Source organism: Fusarium subglutinans (assembly GCF_013396075.1).
Source record: "Fusarium subglutinans strain NRRL 66333 chromosome Unknown NRRL66333_c0000113, whole genome shotgun sequence".
Classification (NCBI taxonomy): domain Eukaryota; kingdom Fungi; phylum Ascomycota; class Sordariomycetes; order Hypocreales; family Nectriaceae; genus Fusarium; species Fusarium subglutinans.
The window spans coordinates 113,456-135,343 of record NW_023502176.1 but is presented as its reverse complement, the minus strand read 5'-3'; the positions used below and the strand labels follow the sequence as shown (position 1 = coordinate 135,343).

The window sequence follows — 21,888 nt, the reverse complement described above, 5'->3', positions numbered from 1 at the left end:
GTGGCGGGGCATCCATACTGCATACTAAGTTAGCGGGGTACATCATTTCGCACACTGAATTGTTAGCGGCCTTCAGCGACCGTTCTCGGGTTGGCCACTGGACGTTAGCAGCCATGACGCCCGACGGTACATGAAGACGGCTATCGTGTAAGTGGTGACCCATGTACCAACATGGCCCGAGCTTTAAATTTCAACCACTTTACCAAGGTAGTCTATCGTTTGCAGGACACAACAGAGCTTCAAATCTCGAGTGTAAACGTCCCGTCATCAACCAGGTCGACCCAATTGATACAATACTGGATCGTATAATGCCTGCGTACCAATGCCATTGCTGCACCAAAGGCTCATGAGCTGCGCCACGGCTCGGCGTGCTTTGTCTAGCCTCTCCTCCAGCTCAATTCGACATCCGTTAACCGCCTACACCAAAACCACGACTTTTGGAACAACCTCACGACGGTTCTACGCTATCGACCTTACTTCGATAGACAAAAAATGGCGCCAGAGGTGGAGAGAGTCTAATGAGACTTCTAAGGTCTCCAAAAAGGGGACAGATGGCCAAGATAGGCATTATGTGCTGCCAATGTTTCCATATCCCTCGGGCACACTCCATTTGGGCCACTTGCGAGTATACTCCATTGCCGATGTCGTCGCTCGATTCCGAACACTAAGGGGAGAAAAAGTCTTGTTGCCTATGGGATGGGACGCCTTCGGTCTACCTGCTGAGAACGCTGCAATTGAACGAGGAGTTGCCCCAGAAAAATGGACAAGAAGTAACATGGCCAAGATGAAGGAGCAGTTGGAACTCATGAACGGGAGCTGGGATTGGGATCGTGTAGGTTCTGACTCCTTTAGATCTTGGTTCCTGCTCTAATTTACCTTATAGGAGCTAGCAACCTGTGATCCCGGCTTCTACAAACACACACAGAACCTATTCCTCATGTTGTACGAGAAAGGTCTTGCCTACCAAGCCGAAGCTGAGGTCAACTGGGACCCCGTGGATAAAACAGTTCTTGCAAACGAGCAGGTTGATGCTAATGGCAACTCGTGGAGGTCCGGTGTCAAGGTCGAGAAGCGCAAGCTCAAGCAGTGGTTTTTCCGCATCTCTGAGTTCCGTGAAGCCCTTCTCGAGGAGCTTGAGGCACTTGCAAAGGAAAATGCTTGGCCGGAGAGAGTTTTGGCTCAGCAGAAGAATTGGCTGGGTAAATCAACCGGTGCTTCGGTCAAATTCCCCGTTCTAGCCATGGGCCACGATATTCATGCAGCGATCGAAGTATTCACCACTCGACCCGATACACTCTTTGGCGTTCAGTATGTGGCTCTCGCTGCCAGTCATCCAATCGTAGCTAAGCTCGCGGCTTCGGACCCTGAACTGCAAGCTTTTATCGACACCATCCCTGGTCTGCCTGCGGATTCCAAGGTTGGCTATTTATTGCCTCAACTGCGGGCTATTAACCCACTTGCGTATCATGAGGAGACTCCTGATGCCACCAAGGTCTCGCTGCCTGTTTATGTTGCACCATATGTCCTGGGTGATTATGGTGAAGGCGCTGTTATGGGTGTTCCTGGCCACGATCTGCGAGACAATGCGTTCTGGAAAGAACATCACTACGATGTGCCAGTCCGACAAGTTCTCTGTGCATCAGAAGATGAGTCAACAACAGCTATGAAGAACGAGCCTTTTGTCGAGCATGGCGTCATGACCGAACATAGTGGTTCCTTCAAAGGCAAGAATTCAGTGGCTGCTGGTGAAGAAATTGTCAGGCTGCTTGAGAAGGCTGATCTTGCAAAACCTATCGAGAAGTGGCGTCTCCGAGACTGGTTGATCAGCCGGCAACGGTACTGGGGCACTCCTATTCCCATCATTCACTGCGACTCCTGCGGTCCGATTCCTGTGCCAGACGAACAGCTTCCTGTAAAGCTTCCTGATGTGGACTGGGCAGAGACGCGAAATGGAAGTCCTTTGGAGTCGTCTCCTGAATTCGTCAATACGACCTGTCCTAAGTGTAACAACCCCGCTCGGCGAGATACAGACACCATGGATACATTTGTTGACTCGAGCTGGTACTATGCTCGGTTTGCTGATCCCCATAACCAGGAACAACTATTTTCTCCTGAAGCTGGCAGAACACTTCCCGTCGATACCTATATCGGGGGCATCGAGCATGCGATCCTCCATCTTCTTTATTCCCGCTTCATCTTCAAATTTTTGGCCTCAACTCCCCTGCTTCCTCAATACAGCGAGGAAACCTACAAGTCTGCGGAGCCTTTCAAGCGCCTCATCACTCAGGGCATGGTCCATGGCAGAACATACATCAACCCTGACAACGGCCGCTTCCTCAAGCCCGATGAAGTTGACTTGACTGACCCCAATCAGCCCAAGGTGGTATCATCTGGCAAAACGGCCAATGTCTCTTTCGAGAAGATGTCAAAGTCAAAATACAACGGGGTCGACCCCTCAGAGTTCATCTCGAAATACGGTGCTGATGCTACTCGCGCCCACATGCTGTTCCAAGCCCCTGTTGGTGACGTGCTCAACTGGGACGAGGCCAAAATTTCGGGAGTCACTCGCTGGCTTCAACGACTCCACGATCAGGTAGTAGCCATTGCTGCAGAAACCGCTGACCAAACAACTACCGCCCGAGAATATCTTGTTGAGAAACACAAGAATCTGAGTTCTGCGTCCACAGAAGAGCTTAAGCAGTGGGATGCTGAAGGGGCCATTTGGCGGCATCTCCAACGAACCATGACATCAATCACTACATCTTATGAGGAAGTGTACTCCCTCAACACTGTAATATCGGATCTTATGATTCTGACCAATACCTTGGCTGAAAACGATGCTGCCAGCCCGATTGTCAAGCATGAAGCTGCTCGTGCTCTAATTTCTATGATGGCACCCATCACGCCCGCATTTGCTGAGGAATGCTGGGCCCTTCTTCGCCCATCCACATCCTCTATCTTCTCGTCCACTGGCTTCCCTGTGCCGGACAACTCCCTGGCCGAACTCGTTCGCCCACGAATTCAGCCTTGTGCTGTACAGGTCAATGGCAAGGTGCGCGGTGTGGTCGATATTCCTGCCCCTCCAGCTGAGCTATCTGGCGATGAGCTTCGGGACTGGATGGTCAGGGAGATTCTTGCTACTAAGGAGGGTGCTGCGCGGTTTTCTGAAGGGCCATACAATCTGCGCGCCGCCAAGAGGGCCATCCCTGTAAGAGGAGGCAAGACGATCAATTTTGTATTAAAATAAACGTCATGATCCGGGCAAGACGGTTGTACGATATCTGTAAAATAAAGACAAATTAGACAGTGATAGACATTTGATGCTCTACAATGCTGTGCAATGCTGTTAAGCTCGAACTACCATTGTGCGAAGGGAGGTTGATAGTTTACAGGCTATTCGGGTCGTCTGGGCCTGATAGATTCATGAGAGAATATCATTCACGTTCCTATATAGTACTCAACAAAAACGCACTGCTAACGAATCTGCAGGCAACAAGAACAATGCCTGATAAATACATCCTATAGCTGGAGAGCCCGCTCTTTATATACTCGTGATGTTCGTAGGCCTCTCAATTAACTAGGACAACGTGGCCGAGTGGTTAAGGCGATGCCCATCTCTTCCGAGACATCATAGGCATTGTTGTGTTCGCACGCGTAGGTTCGAATCCTGCCGTTGTCGATTTTTTTTTGGGGTTATTTCTTAAAGGTTTGGTCTTTTTGCTCATCAGAAGCAAATTGCGCATTTTCGCGATATTGTGATGTCTCGGTGTTGTGGTTGGACTGCCTTCGCACTTGTCGCTTGTCTGAGCTAAAGCTTGTAATTTAGACATTAACCCTTTTTGCATTTCTTTCTCATTCTACAAGAATGTTCTTATTCTACATTCTTATGTATAAAAGACAAGGATTTACATCTTACATCTTGGTTGTGGAGGAATGCGGGCTTTCGTGTTACTTGGCTACCTTACTCTCGTGGACCTCCAGATTTCAATATACAACACTCTACAACTTGAGCAACTACTAGTAACCACGTTGTTTATGTTTGTACCAGAGTCTATCTTTACAGAAAGTTTGCTAGTTCCTTTAAATGACCTCAATGTTCGGCCTGTATATGTATATTTTGTATTTCAATTCTGCAGTGGGGAAGATGCTGAGCTCACATCTCCTTGCGAGTAGAAAAGCGGCCTGCGCAGCCGAGGAAAGTATCACTATGGCCGGAAGAACTTGCAGATTGTATATAGTAAATGTTAAGCTTGACAACTCCGCTATTTTAATTGTGCATGCGTACGGGTCAGGTTGATTCACAAGCCGAGCAGCTACCATCAAGAATCTGATTCCTAGATGACATACAATCCCACGGGGCAATAGAGAATACCAAACATGATCAGAAGATATGAGAAGACTTGAATCGAATGATGCGAGCGTAGCCGTATTCGTCGATATATACGATGAAGGAACTATGTCGTGCGGTATGGTCAACATAAGCTCAGCTTCAGTCAAAACAATAGCTCCCATCCCAGGTGACGTTGCTCAATAGCCTGAATAGGTGCATTGTCGTAGCACCAACTTAGATATCCAAGATCAATGCCAGGTGAGCCAGATTAAGAGGCCACACCAATCTGGCGGAGGTTGACATGACAGTTACTATTGGCTTGTAGCCATGCTGACATTATTGAGCCTGATGCTAAATCCAAGCTGAGTCTCCTCCAGCTGTCCAAATGCAGCCACCATATCGTATGCCCTGAAGGGAAGAATCAGATCTATTTGCCATTTGATAGGCCATATGACCCCACGATGCAGAAAATGTATTGCTTATGGTCCGTATTCTATCATGCAATGCAGATCGTGTTGCCGAGAGTTTCCAATGCAAAAACCAAAACACCACCCGCAATGATGCACCAGTACAGTATTTGTCGCTATTTTTCTAGTCAAAGACGATGATATCATTCGCTGCGCTCCGCTCTTCGCTCCTCATCCAACAACCTCTGATTCTCGCGATCACTAGACTGCGACTTCTCCGAGTCATGATACAAAACATAGTGCTGGATGATGAAGACGGTATCATAAACCATGCTGATGTTGCCAAGAGCAAACTTGACCGGGTTACCGGTGATGCCGCTCCAGTCGCGCAGCTGATAACTATCGATGGCCTGCTGACTGACGCTAAGGACACCGCCAGTAAGATCCAGTAAGATCTGAGAGATGCTCCAGCCGTCGGTGCTCTGGTTGTTGTAGTTTGTAACGATTTGAGGAGTGTACTTGATTAATGTGACAATAAGTTTGACATAGCCTACGGCGTAGACAATATCAAGGGCAACCCAGTCGTAGACGGCATCGTTGCCGGGAGATGAAGCAACAATGACACATGTCAAAAGAACGCCAGTGATACAGCCGGCTGCTACCCCTAGAATAAACCGGCTGGGTCGGTTTCCAGAGTTCGGGGAGAACCCCCACAACGATGGAGCGAAATACTGTGAGGTTGTGATGACGGACAGAAACAGGGCGTGGAGAGCAAAAGTGATGTCGTTGAATTGCACAGTAGACTCGAGGCCTCTGTGTCTCGCAGCATACTGAGCGCGGATTTCTGGTGAGTAATAGAAAGCTACATTCGAGCTAAAGTACGCAGCAAAACCTGATAGATGCAAACACTGTTAGTACTGAGGGTGAAGATGGAGGCGAAATGGACGAGATATGGACTAGGATCTTGTGTGGTGGTGATCGGGTCCAGGATTCCGGGACGGCAGGGTGACAAACCGCCGTCCTGACTGAGATGAGAGGGGAGAGGAGAGGAGAGGGGTGTATATTGTTCATTCTGACACTCATACCATGCCATTCACAATGCCCAAGGGGTACGGGTATAAGGACACATTGCAGTTGGGCACTCACCGAGGACGTTGATAAAGGGGAAATCGATAGTTGTGCCGCTGGTAGAGCGACGACGCCAGTTCAGCAAGGGCTGAGGATAGAAGGACGCGCTCCAGGCGAGGAAATAAATCCATCCAAAGAGGCCTGAAAGGAACGTGAGGAACCCGACAGCCATTATTATCTACAGTCTCGTATCCTGGCGTTGTCACCGCGTCAAGGCTGAGATGAAGTGAAAAGTAACGAAAGAAAAAGAGGGGATTCGATGCTCATGAAAGAGAGTCGAGGTTGTTGAAGACTTGAGCGATGAATCGTGTGACCCTGGAGGTGAATGAATGAGTCCTGAGATGAGACATCTAGCGAATGGAACACTCATGTGCTCTGACGCCATCTTGGTACGTATTTTCGTGCCTTCCAGTACCAAATTAAGACCCAAAGTGGTTGCACAAGTGTGGCTGATATGTACCGACTGTGGCTGCATGAGCCAATCAGGAATAGCCGATCAATCCAACAACTCTAGCTTTCATCATGATGGAGATAATCTTGAACATCGAACAGCTAATTAATCGATATGACCCGAACCGGAGGGAACAGGAATACAGTGGGATGAAGAAGCCTTCAAGATTCTGATGCTTGCTTCACCTTATCATGATCCAAGCTTCATGTTACAGCTCATTCATCAACCACACGGAGAACATCCGAGCAGATTTTATTTCACCCAAATTAAATGCAACAATAACACCGAGAAAAGATGATGCTAATACTACAAGAATATTAGAAGCTTGGGCATCAACCCGTGAATCATAGCATCAAAGAAGCTTTCATGTACGGGAATTGCCCGAAGACGCCCTGACATCCTGAGCGAGTGGATACATCTTTCACTTGCACGCCCCCTCGAAGATCTTGTTTTCCTTTCTAGAACGTGTTCAACACGATGCTCTTCACCTTAGACCCTTGTCTCGGTAGCGAGCGGTGTGGGAATTGCAGAGCCGCAGTCGCAGCCGCAGTCGCAGTCGCAGTCGCAGTCGCAGGATGGAGTCAACGGGCCTTTGGGATCATGCCAGAAGTGAAAAAGCACGCCAGACAAGGCCAGGCGAGGCTCAAAATGTGGGCCCTGTAGATAGGTAGTGATGAAGAGAATCGGAAGAGGCCGGACACGATTTATATGAGACTGAGAGTCCCACGCGGGTTATTCTCTTGAGAGAGTTGTCGTCGTCGGTAGGATCGGAGCCGAAGTGGGCATCTTGAATCAAATGGAATGCGCGGTGACTTTCTTTTTGTATATTTTTACACTGCCGGTTGCTTAGTGCATCGTTGACTGTGGCTGCATTAGTACTGTTGCATGCCGTGCTATTTCCGAGCCTTGCTGAATCAGTGGTCTGGAAACCCACCTGAGTCGACTTATTCTGAGAGGAAAACATCAAACAATGGAGCTCGCAGGGGTTGAGGAGAACTGGGAATAGAGGCAGGTTGATTTGATGACGGCGTTGAGCCTCCGTTTGCGGCCGTCACCCCTCAGCCTCTTTGATCAAGATTGCACTCAACATTATGACATTGAGATGCCACTCATTTATCTTCCATGATTGTGACGTATGTATCTTGACGATTCCACCATCAACACTTGATTAGCCTTTTGAAGGAGAAACACCAATTAACCATTGCAAAGCCTAGACCCTGAGCCTATATCGCTAGAGGTTTAAACAAAAAGGGGCCCTCTCTGGCTCCCGATCTTAACCCTTGCCAAACTGTGGATTCAACGGCTGTTCCGTACGGGGCATCGCTCGGCACCGGGACGGTACTTGTCACCTTATGCTCAGCTCATGAATATCAGTCTCAGTCTCAGTATCAGTATCATTATCAGTACGAGTGAGTCTCAGTCTCATATCTGTGGCTGTACTAGACACGAAGATCCGTATTATTTCCTAGGCGCCCGGCATTCGGCATTCTGCAACTTTATGCCCTGATGCAACACCACAGCAATACACAGTTTAACAGTCACCGCCATCAAATCAAATCAATCTCTTGTTTTTTGACTCGTCCAGCACCAGGTAGTAAACTAATAGTCTGGTCTTCATGGCTGGCTGCACAACCTTTCCTCAAGAGATCGGCACTAGCTTATGCTCACTTCGTCAATTCAGCTCACAAGAGTTAAAGCCAGCGCGAGTCAGCTCAGCTTATCTCGCTGACAGGTATGGATGTATGCCACTAAGATCAAGACACATTTGGACGATAATTCAATCTTTCGGTCAACGTCACTCACCGTGTGATATGATCCATTCGTTGCAGGGCGTGTAGCTAAGATAAAGAATCTATGTACATATCTTCCACTGTGACCAATTGTCACCCAGAATTTCAATTGAGTGGCTCAGAAAGTGACCTTATTTCCCACACGATTACCAGCCAGCCATTCTGCATGTACCACCATCCCATCCCGTCCCGATCCTTGGTCTAACCCATGATCCCTGTAATCTTTTTAGTTCCTGGCCCTGGCGTCTCGTAAGTTCAAGGTCAGAACCTGGAAGGGTGTGTCCGTCAATCGGCCATGTCCACCACCACATCTAATAATTAAAGGTCAATTCTCTTGACTCACCTTGTAATGTCTAATGTATATATATCATCTCCTAATCTACTCCTTTCTTGGTTCTGCTTGCTTTCATATCATCTCAATAACAACATATCTTCACGCTCATCAATCTTACCATACCTATCATAAGACTCAACGCCTCAAAGATCGGCACTACAACATCAACACCACCATTGGATAACATCATTCAAGCCAACAACAGCTAGCCTATCTAGTCATTCATCAGTCTAGCAGCTCCCCCAACTTGATTTAAGATCTCGTCTACATCTGCTAGTCATCTCGACTCTACTCAATCTACTCTCAGCCGACTCAAACCACCACTTATATCACTATATTTTGATACCAACAATCACCATGGCCACTACTATCCAACAACAAGAACCCCACAAGACCGGCTTTCTTGACCTCCCAGTTGAGATTCGTCTGGAAATCTACGATGAACTCCTCCTCACAGCGCCTTACACCCGATGTGGCAAACCATGCCCTGAGCAAAAAGTCCACGCTTCTCTCCTCCGCACCAACCGCCAGATTCACGATGAAGCTACAGATCTTCTCTACGGCTGCAATACATTCCTCTCTCACCCCACACTGCTCACCTCTTTCCCCCGCCTCCGAAACTGGTACGGCCCCGTCAAGGAGTCATCCATCATCCCAAGCATCCGCCGCTTCCATACCCAAGTCCGCCTCGACGTCGACCTCCCCTACGACGCTGATGCTGTGACAAAAGCGTACAGCGGACTTGACGAGCTCACCATTGACGTTGTTCAGTCGATGTTCCTTGGCGTCGGATATCGCAATCTACGCATGTTTGAGGGTGTCAGGGGCGTCAAGAAGGTCAAGGTCACTGGTAGCACGACTGGCTTCGAGGACTACGTCGAATGGCTCAAGATGTGCATGATGACGGAACCTGGCGCCAAGGTTCCCGAGTATGAGCCTCAACAGCAAGCTGGTTGGATACAGAGACTAGCTACTGTTCACTATTAAGCTGCTTGCTCTGCTCTCTTCCCTTGTTCAAAGAGTCTGCTTCGGTGTATGGGTTTGTTGGAGTTGAAGCAATGGCGAACAAAAGCATTAACGAATTTGATGAGTCTGTCTATTCATTTAGGCTTTGGAGTTTTGGTAATTCAACAGGTGTTAGAAAATGGGAATTTGATTTAGAGACTCCCACTGCGCATGATGGAAAGGCGCACCAGACCAATTTCGGTTGTCAACTATGTTTTTGGCCCTTTATATATAATAGAATTCTATCCTTCTCTTAATTCTAGGAATTACAGATCAGAGTCTCGCAGTGTTTAGCAAAAATGAAACAATATGTATTCTTTGTTCTGCTGCATACACGCAACCCTCGGAAGATGGTGGTCGTTCAGTTGAATGAATACCTACTCACTACGCCCGCAGCTTTACCTAAGAATTATCACATCATAAGAACAAATGCATCAAAGTGCTAGAAATATATTATGTATTTTATGATTTATCATGTGTAACTCTTCTGAGAGCCACTGTGGGTCCGAAGAGCAACGCGATGTTGTTATTGTTTCGACCTAAACTCCTATTCCAAGACTCCCCTGCTATGCGATTGAAATATTATTCGTACCAAGCACGCTGTGTTCGTCGCTCAGGCGGCTGTGGACCTGGAGTCGCTACGCATGCAGCATCCCTGACGAGATGGCACATTCAACACACCTTTGAGACACAAGTCTCGAGTTATGGATGTTACTGCTCTAGCAATTATCTTAAACATATACGCTTCGTGAATGCGTCCTATTACACTTGATTCCCAGATGAACCACCACGCACAATACATGAACGCGCTGTATTTTCCACAAAAGGACTCAAACAAGCCATAATAAGTAACAATAACACTGAACTCTAAACATAACATATAGGTAGTAAAGGGTGGTAAAAATACAGCTCCCATCATGCCCTTTGAATGCCCCAGAACGCCGAGTCTGATGCAAAAGAAGCAGACGCTCTACCTCGCCCGCTCTGCTCCGCCAGGAACCGGATACCCGATTTATCTCTATCTCATCCTGCTTCTTTTTTTTTGTATCCCATCTTCCATCTATCCCCGTTCTTTTGTCTTTGTCTTTCGCTCTAAATGAAAACATAGATTCAAAAGAGAGATTTCATCGCCCAAAGGGTTTCGGTCTTGCTGGGTATTGGGTTCGATGCAATATCTCCTCGGCTTTGTCCGGTAATTGACACGGGCGGGTCGTGCTCCGGACATCGAAGCCCGACCATGGGCCGTTTTGGAGGCGTAATGTAATAGCCGAGCACTCACCGGACAATCGCTTTCGTAAATCTTGCATCCTCTTTAACCTCAAGCAAAACCCTCAACTCATCCATTTTCTGGATTCTCCCGGTCATTTCTATCATTTTGTCCATCGATCTACTGACCACCACCGCCCATGATCTTGGGCAGCGATCGCCAGCCCTTCTCGTTGGGAAGCTTCACCTTGCCAAAGTCCTCGTCAAGATCAAGGATCACTTTAAGGGCGTTGCGGCTGCGACCATATGGACTAGTGTCCAGGCTGCCCTTGACCGTCGATACAGCATCTGACACTCCTGTAGGAATCTTGTCCTTCTGAGTACCAGGCATGGGTAGAAGAGTCTGAAGAACTTCATACGCAGCAAGGGTGAAGCCGAACTGAGGAGAGGATCGGAAGATACGCGCGGGGCCACCCTTGAAGAAGGCAGTGAAGCCCTCCTCCTTCCAGATTGTCTTCGCGGCGTGTCGCAGACCGTTATATGTGGCCTCGCCCTTGCGGGCTTCGACCTGAAGTCGGGTCTTGATCACATCACAGGGTGTCGTCAAGTAGGCGGCGGGCATACCGGCAATCGCACCAGCAGTCAACAGCTGCACAACACCCAGCTTGTGGGTCGGAGACTCGCCAAAGAAGTCCTTCTTGAGATGGCTGTAGGTAGGGAAGTAGATGGCCGAGAAGGGAACGTCACGGAGCAGACACGCCGAAGCACCCTTGTACAATCCAACCAGACCCAGGTTGCGCACGATCCACATGGCCGATCGCTTCGGTGTTCCTTCGACGGTCTTGGCGACTTCGCCCTGAACTTGGAGTCGAATCTTGACGATCTCGAGAGGGTTGGTAAAGACCTATAGTAGGCTGGTCAGTGGCGTTTCTATCATGTTAGGGATTATTCAATGGACTTACAACTTGGCAGGCACCAGCAGAACCGCCAGAAATCATCTCGGACAAGAGTGTGATGTTGCCGTTCTTATCAGTGAAGTACTTTCGGGCAAGATCGTTCACGGTCAGCTTGATGGCCTTCTCTGGAGCAACACCAACTAGCTGGGGTAGCACGCCCGAGTAGAGACCACGAAATCCCTCATTACGGATGACCTTTTGGAAACAATCAATCGAGTTCTTGTAGAGGCGCTGACCGGGCTGGGCGCCTCGCTGATTCTGCAGTCGCGTCTTCACCAAATCAATGGGGTACACCATGAAGGCACCAAAGGCACCGGCAACACTACCCAAAGCAAAGTTGTAACCCGAGGTCAGAACACCCATCAGAATACCACCACCAGCAACCTTGGCCTTTGTAGCCTCGACGGCGTCGTAGATGGGGTTCCGCCACGAAGGATCCAGGACCTTTGCGAAATCGGAGAGTCCCAGGCGGCCAGAGGGCTCGTCGAGACCAGCAAAGTGGAAAAGGATGTCAGCTTCCATAGGCGTGAAAAGAGAGAAGCGCGTGAGCTTGGCAGCCTCGTTCAGGAACTCAGGACGAGTGATCTTGCCGTCCTTGCTCTGGTCAATGGCACGGCGCAAGATGAGCTCAACAAGATCCATCCCGCCGATGACGTTCTGGAAAGCGCGCACATTGGCGTATGAAATCTTGGAGCCAATGGAGAGGTTGACGAGAGTGTGCAGATTGTCAAGAATATGCTCAGACAGCTTGTGGCGGGCAGTCTCGACAATGATGCGCTCAAACTCCTCACCACTGATGAAACCATCGCCGTCCTTGTCAAGCTGGTGGAAGGCCTGCCGAATGCGCTCGCCTTGGAGACCGCGCAACATTTGGCAGAACTGAGGATAGTCGAGAGGGTGACGGTGCTTCTTGTTACCAATGTAGATCTTGGCCCAGTCGGAGTCCCAGTCGAAGGTTAGGTTGTCGGGGCCCTTGTTGAGCTCGTACAACGTGCGGAAATCGTCATACTTGACAGAGCCGGTGCGCTCAACGTCAAAGAGGCGGAAAGCGATCTGATACTCGGCATCCGGCTTGTTCAGGAGGTGCTCGAAAATACCCCAGTCAGCAAGAGTCACTTTGCCCTTGCCATTGACATCCGCGACGCTGAATAGAATGGAATATTGATCACGAGAGATCTTGTGCTATTTTGGGTGTGGTTAGTAAGTCCTCATGAGTATGCAAGCTTGGATACAGCGTGCTCGAAGCAGGAGTTCGTGACTCACGTAATCCTCACCCTCAGGCGCAACAGCGTTGATAAACTCGTCGGGTCCGAGGTACAGTTCGCCTGTCTCAGGGTCCTTGATAGCATGCTTGGTGAAGCGCGCCTTGGTGTGAGCAGCAAGCTGTTCAGGTTCTTGTGTGCCGATGACGGCCTCCTTGACGGCCTCCTTGGCCACAGCAAGCTTGGACATTGTTGTATTGTAGTCGCTCGGAGGGGTAAAGAAAAGCTCCGAAAAGGATGGATCGAGTTCACAGCAATTGAGTTGTCGGAAATAATCGAGCGATGCTCAGCAGGTCACAAACTGAGGTGTCCAAGGCGACTCGGAGACGAATTGGATTCGTAGTGTCCACTGACAAGTGGTCCGACAACGGCTGAACACGACGAAATTCTCTGAAGCAACGCAAATAGCAGAAGCTAACAAGAGGCAGAAAGAGGTGCAAAGGACAAGATTTCCCTCGAACGATCGAAGTCGGCGGCAGGAGGAGGATGTCGGAGACGTATCGATGTAGCGAAAGGGAAGCGAAACGAAGAGAAGCAGAAGCTGAAGGGGAGAGCAAAATGCGTCAATTGGGGAATTTCGAGATGGAGCGAAAGATGAGATAAATTTGCTATTCACTGGGTACCTAGGCCAGGCCGGTGGTTGGTCCGGGCGGGGGGGTGTGCTGTAGCGGGTGTGTGTCTGTGTTTGCGCCTGCCCCAAGTTGTATCTCAGCAGCTCCCTTCCATAAAAGTACCTAGAAAGTGTCCTAGCCCTCGGGGTGCAAGAAGACTTCTAACGTTCAATGGAGGTGCCAAAATTACTTAGTCTAAGATTCACTGAAGCTATACTAAAGTTATAAATTTATCTAAGCTGATCTAAAGATTTTTGTCACCTAAGATAGATGTCCTAAGTTTTATCACACCCCTTGCCTAGCTAATCGCTATTTCACTTGCTTCTTCCACTGAAGCCCGTCAGGTTGGAAGCAACGCGGGGCTTTGGTGGTCTGAAGTCCGGACCAGCGGACAGGTATAAGGCGGACCGCTGCAAGCGCGCTCTCTTTTTTTCTTTGTTCTCTTTAAATTGATGCCTTGCCTGAAGACACCTCTGGAGACAGATAGTCCCGCCTCATATTGACAAGTTCAGGAGCATGCACCAATGACACGAGAGCAACAAGAGTCGCCAGCATCAGTCAACGATCTCAAAGGAGCCCAGAAACGACCAAATGCCAGCTCAAGTGACGGTACCTTGAGATACATCATCTCCTCTACGTGTGGGCGTGCATACATATCCATCTAATGGATCTAATCTGTGGACCCCTTCCAAGTTAGCACATCCCGGGCACCTCCTGGGCAAGGTCTTTTAACGAGCCTGGATATCAGTGGTTGCCTCAAAAGTTGAGCCTCAAGAAGGGAATCATGGTCAACTGCCAGACTCCTGAGCGCCTCACACTCGCACAGATATCAGTAGCTATGAGAATATACACCTGATATGAACTGTATACAAGGAAACCCATTGGGCATGGTCTCTCCAGAAGAATGCCGTTTCTCTTCCGTAACACCGGGAAAGCTCCCTTCCCCGATCCCGGGGTGGCATATCGTTGTGGAGATGGACCCCAGGACTGACCCGCCTAACCGGAGTTCGGAGGAGCGCCAACTGCTTGATTCAGCACAGTCCAAGCTATGTATTTTTGTTTTCATTAACGATCCTCAGCACAAGACGTTCTCATGCTATGGATGTATTGACGATGTGTATGGACGGCAAGGCTTTCATTTCTGATCTTGAACCAGTGACCGGGTTTGGATTTAGAGGTCATACTTCGTTGCCCAGATCTTCCTCTACCCTTCCGGGTCTCGCAGCCTTCTCTGACGTGGGAGGAGCGAGTCCCTTGTCTCTCATGTGAAATGTCGAAAAATCATATGTGCCGTCGCGGTTCCGCTGGACCGTAGCGCAATCTATCATGCTGCAGGGCATACAGATTCTTCGGTACGGAGTCATTAACGATGATCCCCTGATAGTGTTTAATAAAGGCTCCTGATGTACAGAGTAAATTCTTACTCACCTGCTCTCGCCTAGTTAATATACGATATCCTGTGCCCCAGACTCGGAGTCGCGGAGGGTTTGCCCGCGCTTGCGACAGCGGACAGGTATCCATGTTTCCAGAATAACAGAAGCCCTCCCTCAAATCTCTTAGACGTCACATGGTACCGATGGACTCTCTAGTGCAGCCTTGGGACCTGGTCATTTCAAGTGGAATCTTTCTTCAAGCACACCTGGGTCACGAGCACTATTCAATGCTATTCTTTGACCAAATCTGGCCAAGGTGAAACTCCAACAGAAGCCATTTTTACCACGATTCGCTGTATCTTCCAGACTGTTAACCCTCGGTTTCTCCATCAGGGCATGTAACCTTGCAGACCCGATTGCCAGTTTGCCATCATCTGTAAGGCTAACTTGCTCGCGCGCCTATCAGAATACTTGCTGCCACTTTCAAGAACCCTGGCTTACCTAGGTATCCGTGGGCCAACGGGGAGTTCGTATAAATAGGTAGGTAAGTAAGTAAGTAGTAGGTACTCTGTAGTCTGGTAGGTACTTGAGTCTACTTCTTACGACTCCATGGTATTGCGGAAGCCCGAAATGCCGGGAATTCCCGGTCACCGCAGAGCAACTTTCCTGGGGCACTCCCACGACTAGCCTAAGATATAGACTATCCCTTGTTCTAGTCTTGTTAGTGGGCGCTCATACCCAATAGGAAAGGAGAATCCTCCGTGGGGAAATGTCGGGGTTTTTAAGCTAGGGTCGGGGTAAGCTCGCCCTTAATGTATTCCTCAATATGATTAAAGTTAGCGGCAGGTTTCGTGATCTTTTTCTTTAGTCCCGTATGCATAGATCTTCTACATGATAAAAACTTATATAGATAACAAGTCATGTGATATTATCATATCTTCTCTGACTCAGGCGACCTACAAGATGCATTACACGACGTTGTTCTATCTCGGTATTTATACAAGTCGACCGGCAAATGAGGGCCATTTATGTTAGAAGACAGAACCCGCCTTGCAAAATGTTGAAGAACCCCTTAACATGATAAAGACATGCCCCAGCCTAGGACTGAAGCAGCATATGCAAAGCGCCGCTGGTCCGACGTACTAAGAGGCACAAGGAACATCAATTGACGATATTGAAACAAGAGAATCGAGGATTAGATACCATACACGCGTCCAGAGCCTCTACTAATCTATATGCTACTGTAAATGCAAACTTGGGGCCTATGGGGTTACTGGCGATAGTGGCAATGGTGATCATGGCTGATTGTATCTCCATCCCACTTACTCTGGTCTATAGTCGACTCCATTCTGGTTGAAGTCGTGAGCCCCCCACCGCTCAAAAGGCCAGCCTCCCCCAACGGACCCTGAAGAATCCTCCATACGCCTTCGTCCCTAGTCCATATCCCACTTGCAATTGCATATTTGCAGTCGCATGTATGTAAGTTGATGGTGGTGGAGGAGACCGTTCCCGCAAACGCCGAATTCCGAAAATGTATTAAACCAGCCAAATAGGCAATAAAAGATGATATAATCGCAGTCGCACAATCGTGATATTCGTAACAGTCATCCAGAGTCGTTATACAGTATTTGTACCTTTCCCTCCACTGCTTTCCCCTCCCTACAAGCTCGAGAGTCTGGGGTTGACGCAAGGCGTTTGATGGAGAAGAGGAGTCCAGGGGATAGCATGTGGGGGGTGTCGCCGCTCATATTAAGTTGTTGTGTTGTGCCCAGCCCCGGCCGGGTATTAGTAAACAGTTCGTGTCAAAAAGAACCACCGTCTTTAAGAGTAGGGCAAGGAAAAAAAAGCCCAACCAAGAGCGAAAAAAACAGTAGCTTGTGTCGAGACAGAGTCTGAGGTAGATAATTAGGGCTTGTCCGAAGCTGGCCGCACATGCTGTTCCGGTCCGGTTGAAGTGCCAAAGATACCCCGGTCCGGTCAAGTATCAACGCAACGACAACAAGAGTCAAAGCACCTCAATCGTCGGTGTGGCAGGCCGCAATGCTCGACGCCAGGCTGGAGAAGAGAAGAAACGGCGAGAAGTTGATGGGCGCCATGCACCAGAAAGAACCCCCACAACCATGTGCCAACCGGGTCACGATGGCTTCTTATCCCTCAATGGGAATGAGTTGGGGCTGCGCAATGGACAACTCAGTACTGGCTTCGCGATACCCTTGAAGCTCTCGGCGAACGGGAGATAGCTGGTGAGGAAGAGTGAAGCCAGTATCGAGAGCTTCTTGCACTAACAAAGATGCTCCCTTGTACCGGCGGTCCGTATACTTTTCGAAGACGGCGGCGTGGTGCTGGTCCGGACGATCACAGCATTCGATCATCATCGTCACCAAGTTCTTCAACTGACTCCAGGTATAGCCCGAGTAGAAGACATGCTGCTTAGTCTGCAGTGCAAGTTAGCATGCATAATATATGAGCATGGTCATGACTCCAACTTACCCAGTCACCCTTCTTGAGAATGAGTCGAGAAAGACAATGTGCACCTGCAGCCAGGAAGCTAGGGGGGGATGCCACGAAACGCTCGTCCATGATGGTCAATTCCAGAAAGTATTTGGCCAGGGTTCGAGTCTCAAGATCATAATCATCTGCTTTGCTAACACGTCGCAAGAAGCTCATGGGCCCTGGCCAACCCAGCTCGAAGCTCAGCATACTAAGCATGAAACGCTCGGCCTTCAGAACTTCGTCGGCAGTGTAACCATTGTCAACCATGTAGACGATCTCACCCAAAGAAGGACAGTTAATCTCTTCGTACTTGGAGGCTACCAAGATTGCGGTGGCACCGACAAGCTGAAGCTTGCCAATTGAGACGATCTTTTGGGAAAGGAAACGGTCGATGTAGTTGACTGTTAGGAAAAGCGTCTCAGGCAAGAGACCAAATCGGTTGTGAACCTGTACCAGCCAGTCCATTAAGACTGATCGCATTGACCACTGAATCTCGGTTTGGTTATCCATGTAGTGCGCGTTAGGAAGCATTCTGATCTGCAAAATGTTGTTAGTTTTGAGATTGTAGTAAGGCAGACATGACCCTTTACCTCAAGCTCGCGCATATACTCGAAAATCTCGTCTCCATACTCGGCAACCATGCTGACATCCCAAAGCTCTTCTTCAACCTCGTCTTGTGTGCGAGTACGCTCCACCTCTTCACGTGCATCCTCAAGTTCGCGTTGAACGCGAGCTGTCACACGAGGCAGTGGAACAATTTCTGTTGCACCTCCGGCAGTCATATCCCGTGAGCGAACTGAGTGGGCTGTTGTGTATGCTTGGTCTTGGTCATCAAAGTCCTCGTCATCAGCCTCCTCCCAGCACTCTTCAGGCTCCGACATGGCAGGGACAGAGGGGTCATAAGGGATGGGGACAATAGGTTCTTCCTCAGATATCTCAGGCAGCTTGATGTGTGACTCGGGATATTCCTCCTTCTGAAGCATATCCAGGTCGACACCAGTCTCGATGGGGAGATACATAGAATCAAGGTAGGCACCTTGGTCGTAGGGATACTCAGCCTCCTGCAGCGACATTACAGCAGGGTTAGAGGAATTAGAGGCGAGCTCAACATCCGCTTTTGGCACTATCTTTTCCAGCTGCTTGCTTTGGGTGCGACGCAGACTAGCTTGCTGCTGCTGAGGTTTGAGCTGAGGTTGGCTCTTATAGTGGCGAGGCTGAAGGGCAGGGGCATTCTGAGTTGATGAAGCAGGAGCCTTGGTGGTATTGTGGGTATCTTTCCTCACGTACGTTTCTTGAAAGTTGTTACGCGATGTCTTCTTATTCGCGTCAGATGGCTTATTTTCTAGGACGGTTCGTGTCGACGAGATGTTTGCTAGCCTTTGGGCGGGACGAGAGAAAGAATCTTTGCTATAGACAGCGTTCTCCTTGTTTAGCGGCGCGCCGCCGTGGTTGTTGTTCACGCCATTCGATGCAAAAACCTTGATCGATTTGCCTTCATCGCGAGTGTATACAGCCTGCTTGCTAACATTGGTCATATCGCCGAAGGCAGCTCGCTTCGCTGGGCCACGGAAACCGGCTACTGTGTTTGTGTTGGCCAGTACCATATTTCCTGAAGACTTGTTTGATTGTTGAAGATGGGGTGCGTTTTCTGCGCCACGAGGTCGAAAAGGCTGAGAAATATTAGCTTACAATTCTGCAACGGGTACTGGTATGTATCGTGATGCAAGGGAGAGATGGCCGCCAAGTCACGGCAACTGACGGTGATAGCTAATCAGGGAGATAGATATTGTATGACAACATACCCTGGCGTCCATAGTGACGTTCAAAATTGAGGATTACGTGTATGAAAAAGGTTGTTTGGGGTGGTAAGAACGCGATTAATAGGATGTTGGTGGTCAAAGTCGCGTACGGATGCTGAAAGGATGTTCGGGTGTTTGAAGTCGGCGCGTTGATTTATCATCTAAGATACTGCAATTACAGTTGCGGTGGCAGTTGGCAGGCGACGGTCGGCTTGCAGTGCCAAGCCGTGATAACTCTTCCCTTCTCGGTATCGACTACTGCACGCAGTATGTTTAGGATGCTATCTCAGGCTGTGTCGAACATTGAATGACGAGAGAGCCGGGGAGGGAAGCTTGGTGAACAAGGCGTGTTTGGTGTTGTTGTTTTTATTTCTCAGTAGGAACAAAAGAAGCAGCAGCAGGCAATAGCTTTGGACTGGTGGGTGTTCGTGAGATTAGGGGCCCGGGCGCGCAGGGGGGCATTGGACAGGGAGATTAGCCCTGGTAGAACTGAGCTGATGCTCGTCGAGATCAGCGATGATGATGGCAGCACTAGAAGCCTAAATACTCAGGGAGGGAAAATGGGAATGAAAGGGTACAGAACAAAAGCAGATGAGAATGCGGCGATGATGGAATAATAAAGGTACCTCCGAAGAGCTGGGTCTGAGGAGAGCATGCACATCCATCCACATCCTGTTCGTAACTGTGCAACGGGCAACGGGACAACGTGAATGGTTGTGGAAGCCTCATGCCTTGCCAGTGCTGAGCAGAGGCTGTGACTTAATTGGAGCGCTGACCAGAAGTACCCACTTATTGCTGGAGATGAGATTTTGTTTGTTTGTTTATGCTGCTAACTCTCAGGTACGACGTTATTTTTGGCCCTTTAGTTCGAGGAGAACAAGCTCACTAAGCCTGGTGAGGGATGGCGCACGGGCCGCCACCAGGCCCTGTCTCGTTCCCAGCCTGTCGTCACGGCGATGGCGCTTTTCTCGACGCTATACCGTTTTTGGAATAGCATAGCCTTATCGAGCTTATCTCGAGTTACGTCGCGTCTCACTTGAAAAGTTCTTTAAGACGCTGACGTCGTTTATGTGATGTCTGAGACATTTAAAACAGAAATGAGAGCTACATAATATGTGTCTGGATCTTGAAGGTACAAATCACTTTAATTTATGTAGCGATCTCTCTATTGTGCGGCATAATTTCCCAGCCTTTATTACATTTGCTCAATAATCTTTACCGCGCCTTATCAAGGTATCTGAGCACGCCAAATAAGCACGATCTCACGTGACTTGGATCACACGTAAACTCAACGGCATCTCTAACAACCTCATAGTACTCCAAGAAGAAAAAATCTGCCGAGACCTGTCGCGAATTGAATCAGGGAGGATCACATCCTCCCCTTTCCTTTCCGAGACCGCCGAGACAATTCATCGATTCGCGCCGTCGCCCAATCTTACCTCCCCGCCGATATGCGCAACTTTGTGTGCAGATAGGAAGCATCAGGAATTGCGCTCAGTCGACTATTACAGTCGAGTTCGTCTGCACCAACGAATACAAACGTCTCGTAATATCAAAATTTCAATTACCCTATATGGTTATCCCTCTGGACCAGCGATGCAATACTATGGCAGGTGTCAGTTAGAAGCACGCCAATATCTGCGCTTGTTTTACTGTCATGCGATGTCTCCATCATGGTCGAGCAAGACAGCCCGCCACGCAAGCTCCACCTAAGACCAACACTACGCCACCATTTTTCACATTTCGATCGATGAGATATTGTAGTGTCATCAGTGTCATTTGGCCAGAATCTTCTGGGGTCGACAGGTTCTCTAAACTATGAATGTGTAGTCTTGGGAGAACGTTTGTATTCGTTGAATTGGTTGAACGCAACGAGTAACCATATTTAGATCGTCAACCTGTAAGATATAATTGGCATATGATTCCAATACAGATGACATTGGTAATTGCAAGGTACCCCAAGAGCGACGAAACACAAAACGGCTGGACTCGCAAAGGTGTGGTAGCTCATAAAACTGCGACGTCAGTCGCAAATAACCCTATAGCATCACAGTGGCGATTGTTGGTCCAAATACCGTCCCGATCACGACGTAACAAAGTGAGTTTCCCTTATTTTCCTCCTAATGCTATATTCAATTTACTTCTATATACCAAGACCCAAGTTGCCTAGGTAGTCGCGACACAGTCGCATCAGGACTCTGGGCAACCTTTTTGGCATCGGACTGTGCCACTTTGTGCCCCGGAATTTGAGGATGACCTAACGGGTGCAAATAGCGGCTAATCCGTTGGGCACATGGACATGAGAAACAGAAGCAAAGGTCCGAGGGACGTAATGGGAATCTAGCGACGCCACATGCCAAAGAAACGAGTTGGGTGGGTGGTGATAAGGAGTGAGCCTGTGAGCAATATATCATATTATTAGGCGCAGTTTGATCTGAATGCAGATAAGTTTCTGCCAGAGCAAATCGTGTACAAATGTATGGATAAATGCCGAATCTCGTTCTTGATAGACAAAATAGACTACACAGGCAGACGAACAAGGGTTGTAGGTCACAGATACACACACCGTATCTTTTGTGCGCGGCGCCCTGACATGCTGCTGATCGCGAGAGCAAATCGGATAGGCCCTGCCACCTTGATATCGAATAGGTATATTATCTACCTATCTCGCTTGTCACAAGTAGTCCCAGCCTAGAAGCTGATGGCGGAGCCTTGGAGTCTCGTGGAAGACAAATCCGAGAGA

General features: G+C 48.9%; 5 protein-coding genes across 5 annotated transcripts; 2 read left to right on the top strand and 3 right to left on the bottom strand.

Moving 5' to 3' along the window:
* Positions 1–580: 580 nt before the first annotated feature.
* Positions 581–3,525, top strand: FSUBG_8336 (leucyl-tRNA synthetase mitochondrial; the record flags this gene model as incomplete). Its single annotated transcript, XM_036686734.1, has 3 exons — positions 581–832; positions 884–3,208; positions 3,490–3,525. 3 exons carry the CDS (start codon positions 581–583, stop codon positions 3,523–3,525), a joined length of 2,613 nt encoding a protein of 870 aa, XP_036536193.1.
* Positions 3,526–4,940: 1,415 nt separating this feature from the next.
* FSUBG_8335 (CTNS) lies at positions 4,941–6,037 on the bottom strand (the record flags this gene model as incomplete). Its single annotated transcript, XM_036686733.1, has 2 exons — positions 4,941–5,581; positions 5,884–6,037. 2 exons carry the CDS (start codon positions 6,035–6,037, stop codon positions 4,941–4,943), a joined length of 795 nt encoding a protein of 264 aa, XP_036536192.1.
* A 2,760-nt stretch (positions 6,038–8,797) lies between these two features.
* Positions 8,798–9,427, top strand: FSUBG_8334 (uncharacterized protein; the record flags this gene model as incomplete). The annotated part of the gene is made up of 1 exon (XM_036686732.1): positions 8,798–9,427. One exon carries the CDS (start codon positions 8,798–8,800, stop codon positions 9,425–9,427), a length of 630 nt encoding a protein of 209 aa, XP_036536191.1.
* Positions 9,428–10,832: 1,405 nt separating this feature from the next.
* Positions 10,833–13,059, bottom strand: FSUBG_8333 (mitochondrial carrier ARALAR1; the record flags this gene model as incomplete). Its single annotated transcript, XM_036686731.1, has 3 exons — positions 10,833–11,555; positions 11,614–12,789; positions 12,871–13,059. 3 exons carry the CDS (start codon positions 13,057–13,059, stop codon positions 10,833–10,835), a joined length of 2,088 nt encoding a protein of 695 aa, XP_036536190.1.
* A 3,941-nt stretch (positions 13,060–17,000) lies between these two features.
* Positions 17,001–19,160, bottom strand: FSUBG_8332 (cyclin B3; the record flags this gene model as incomplete). Its single annotated transcript, XM_036686730.1, has 4 exons — positions 17,001–17,288; positions 17,344–17,883; positions 17,937–19,016; positions 19,149–19,160. The coding sequence occupies 4 exons, from the start codon at positions 19,158–19,160 to the stop codon at positions 17,001–17,003; spliced, it is 1,920 nt and encodes a 639-aa protein (XP_036536189.1).
* Between the last annotated feature and the right edge of the window lie 2,728 nt (positions 19,161–21,888).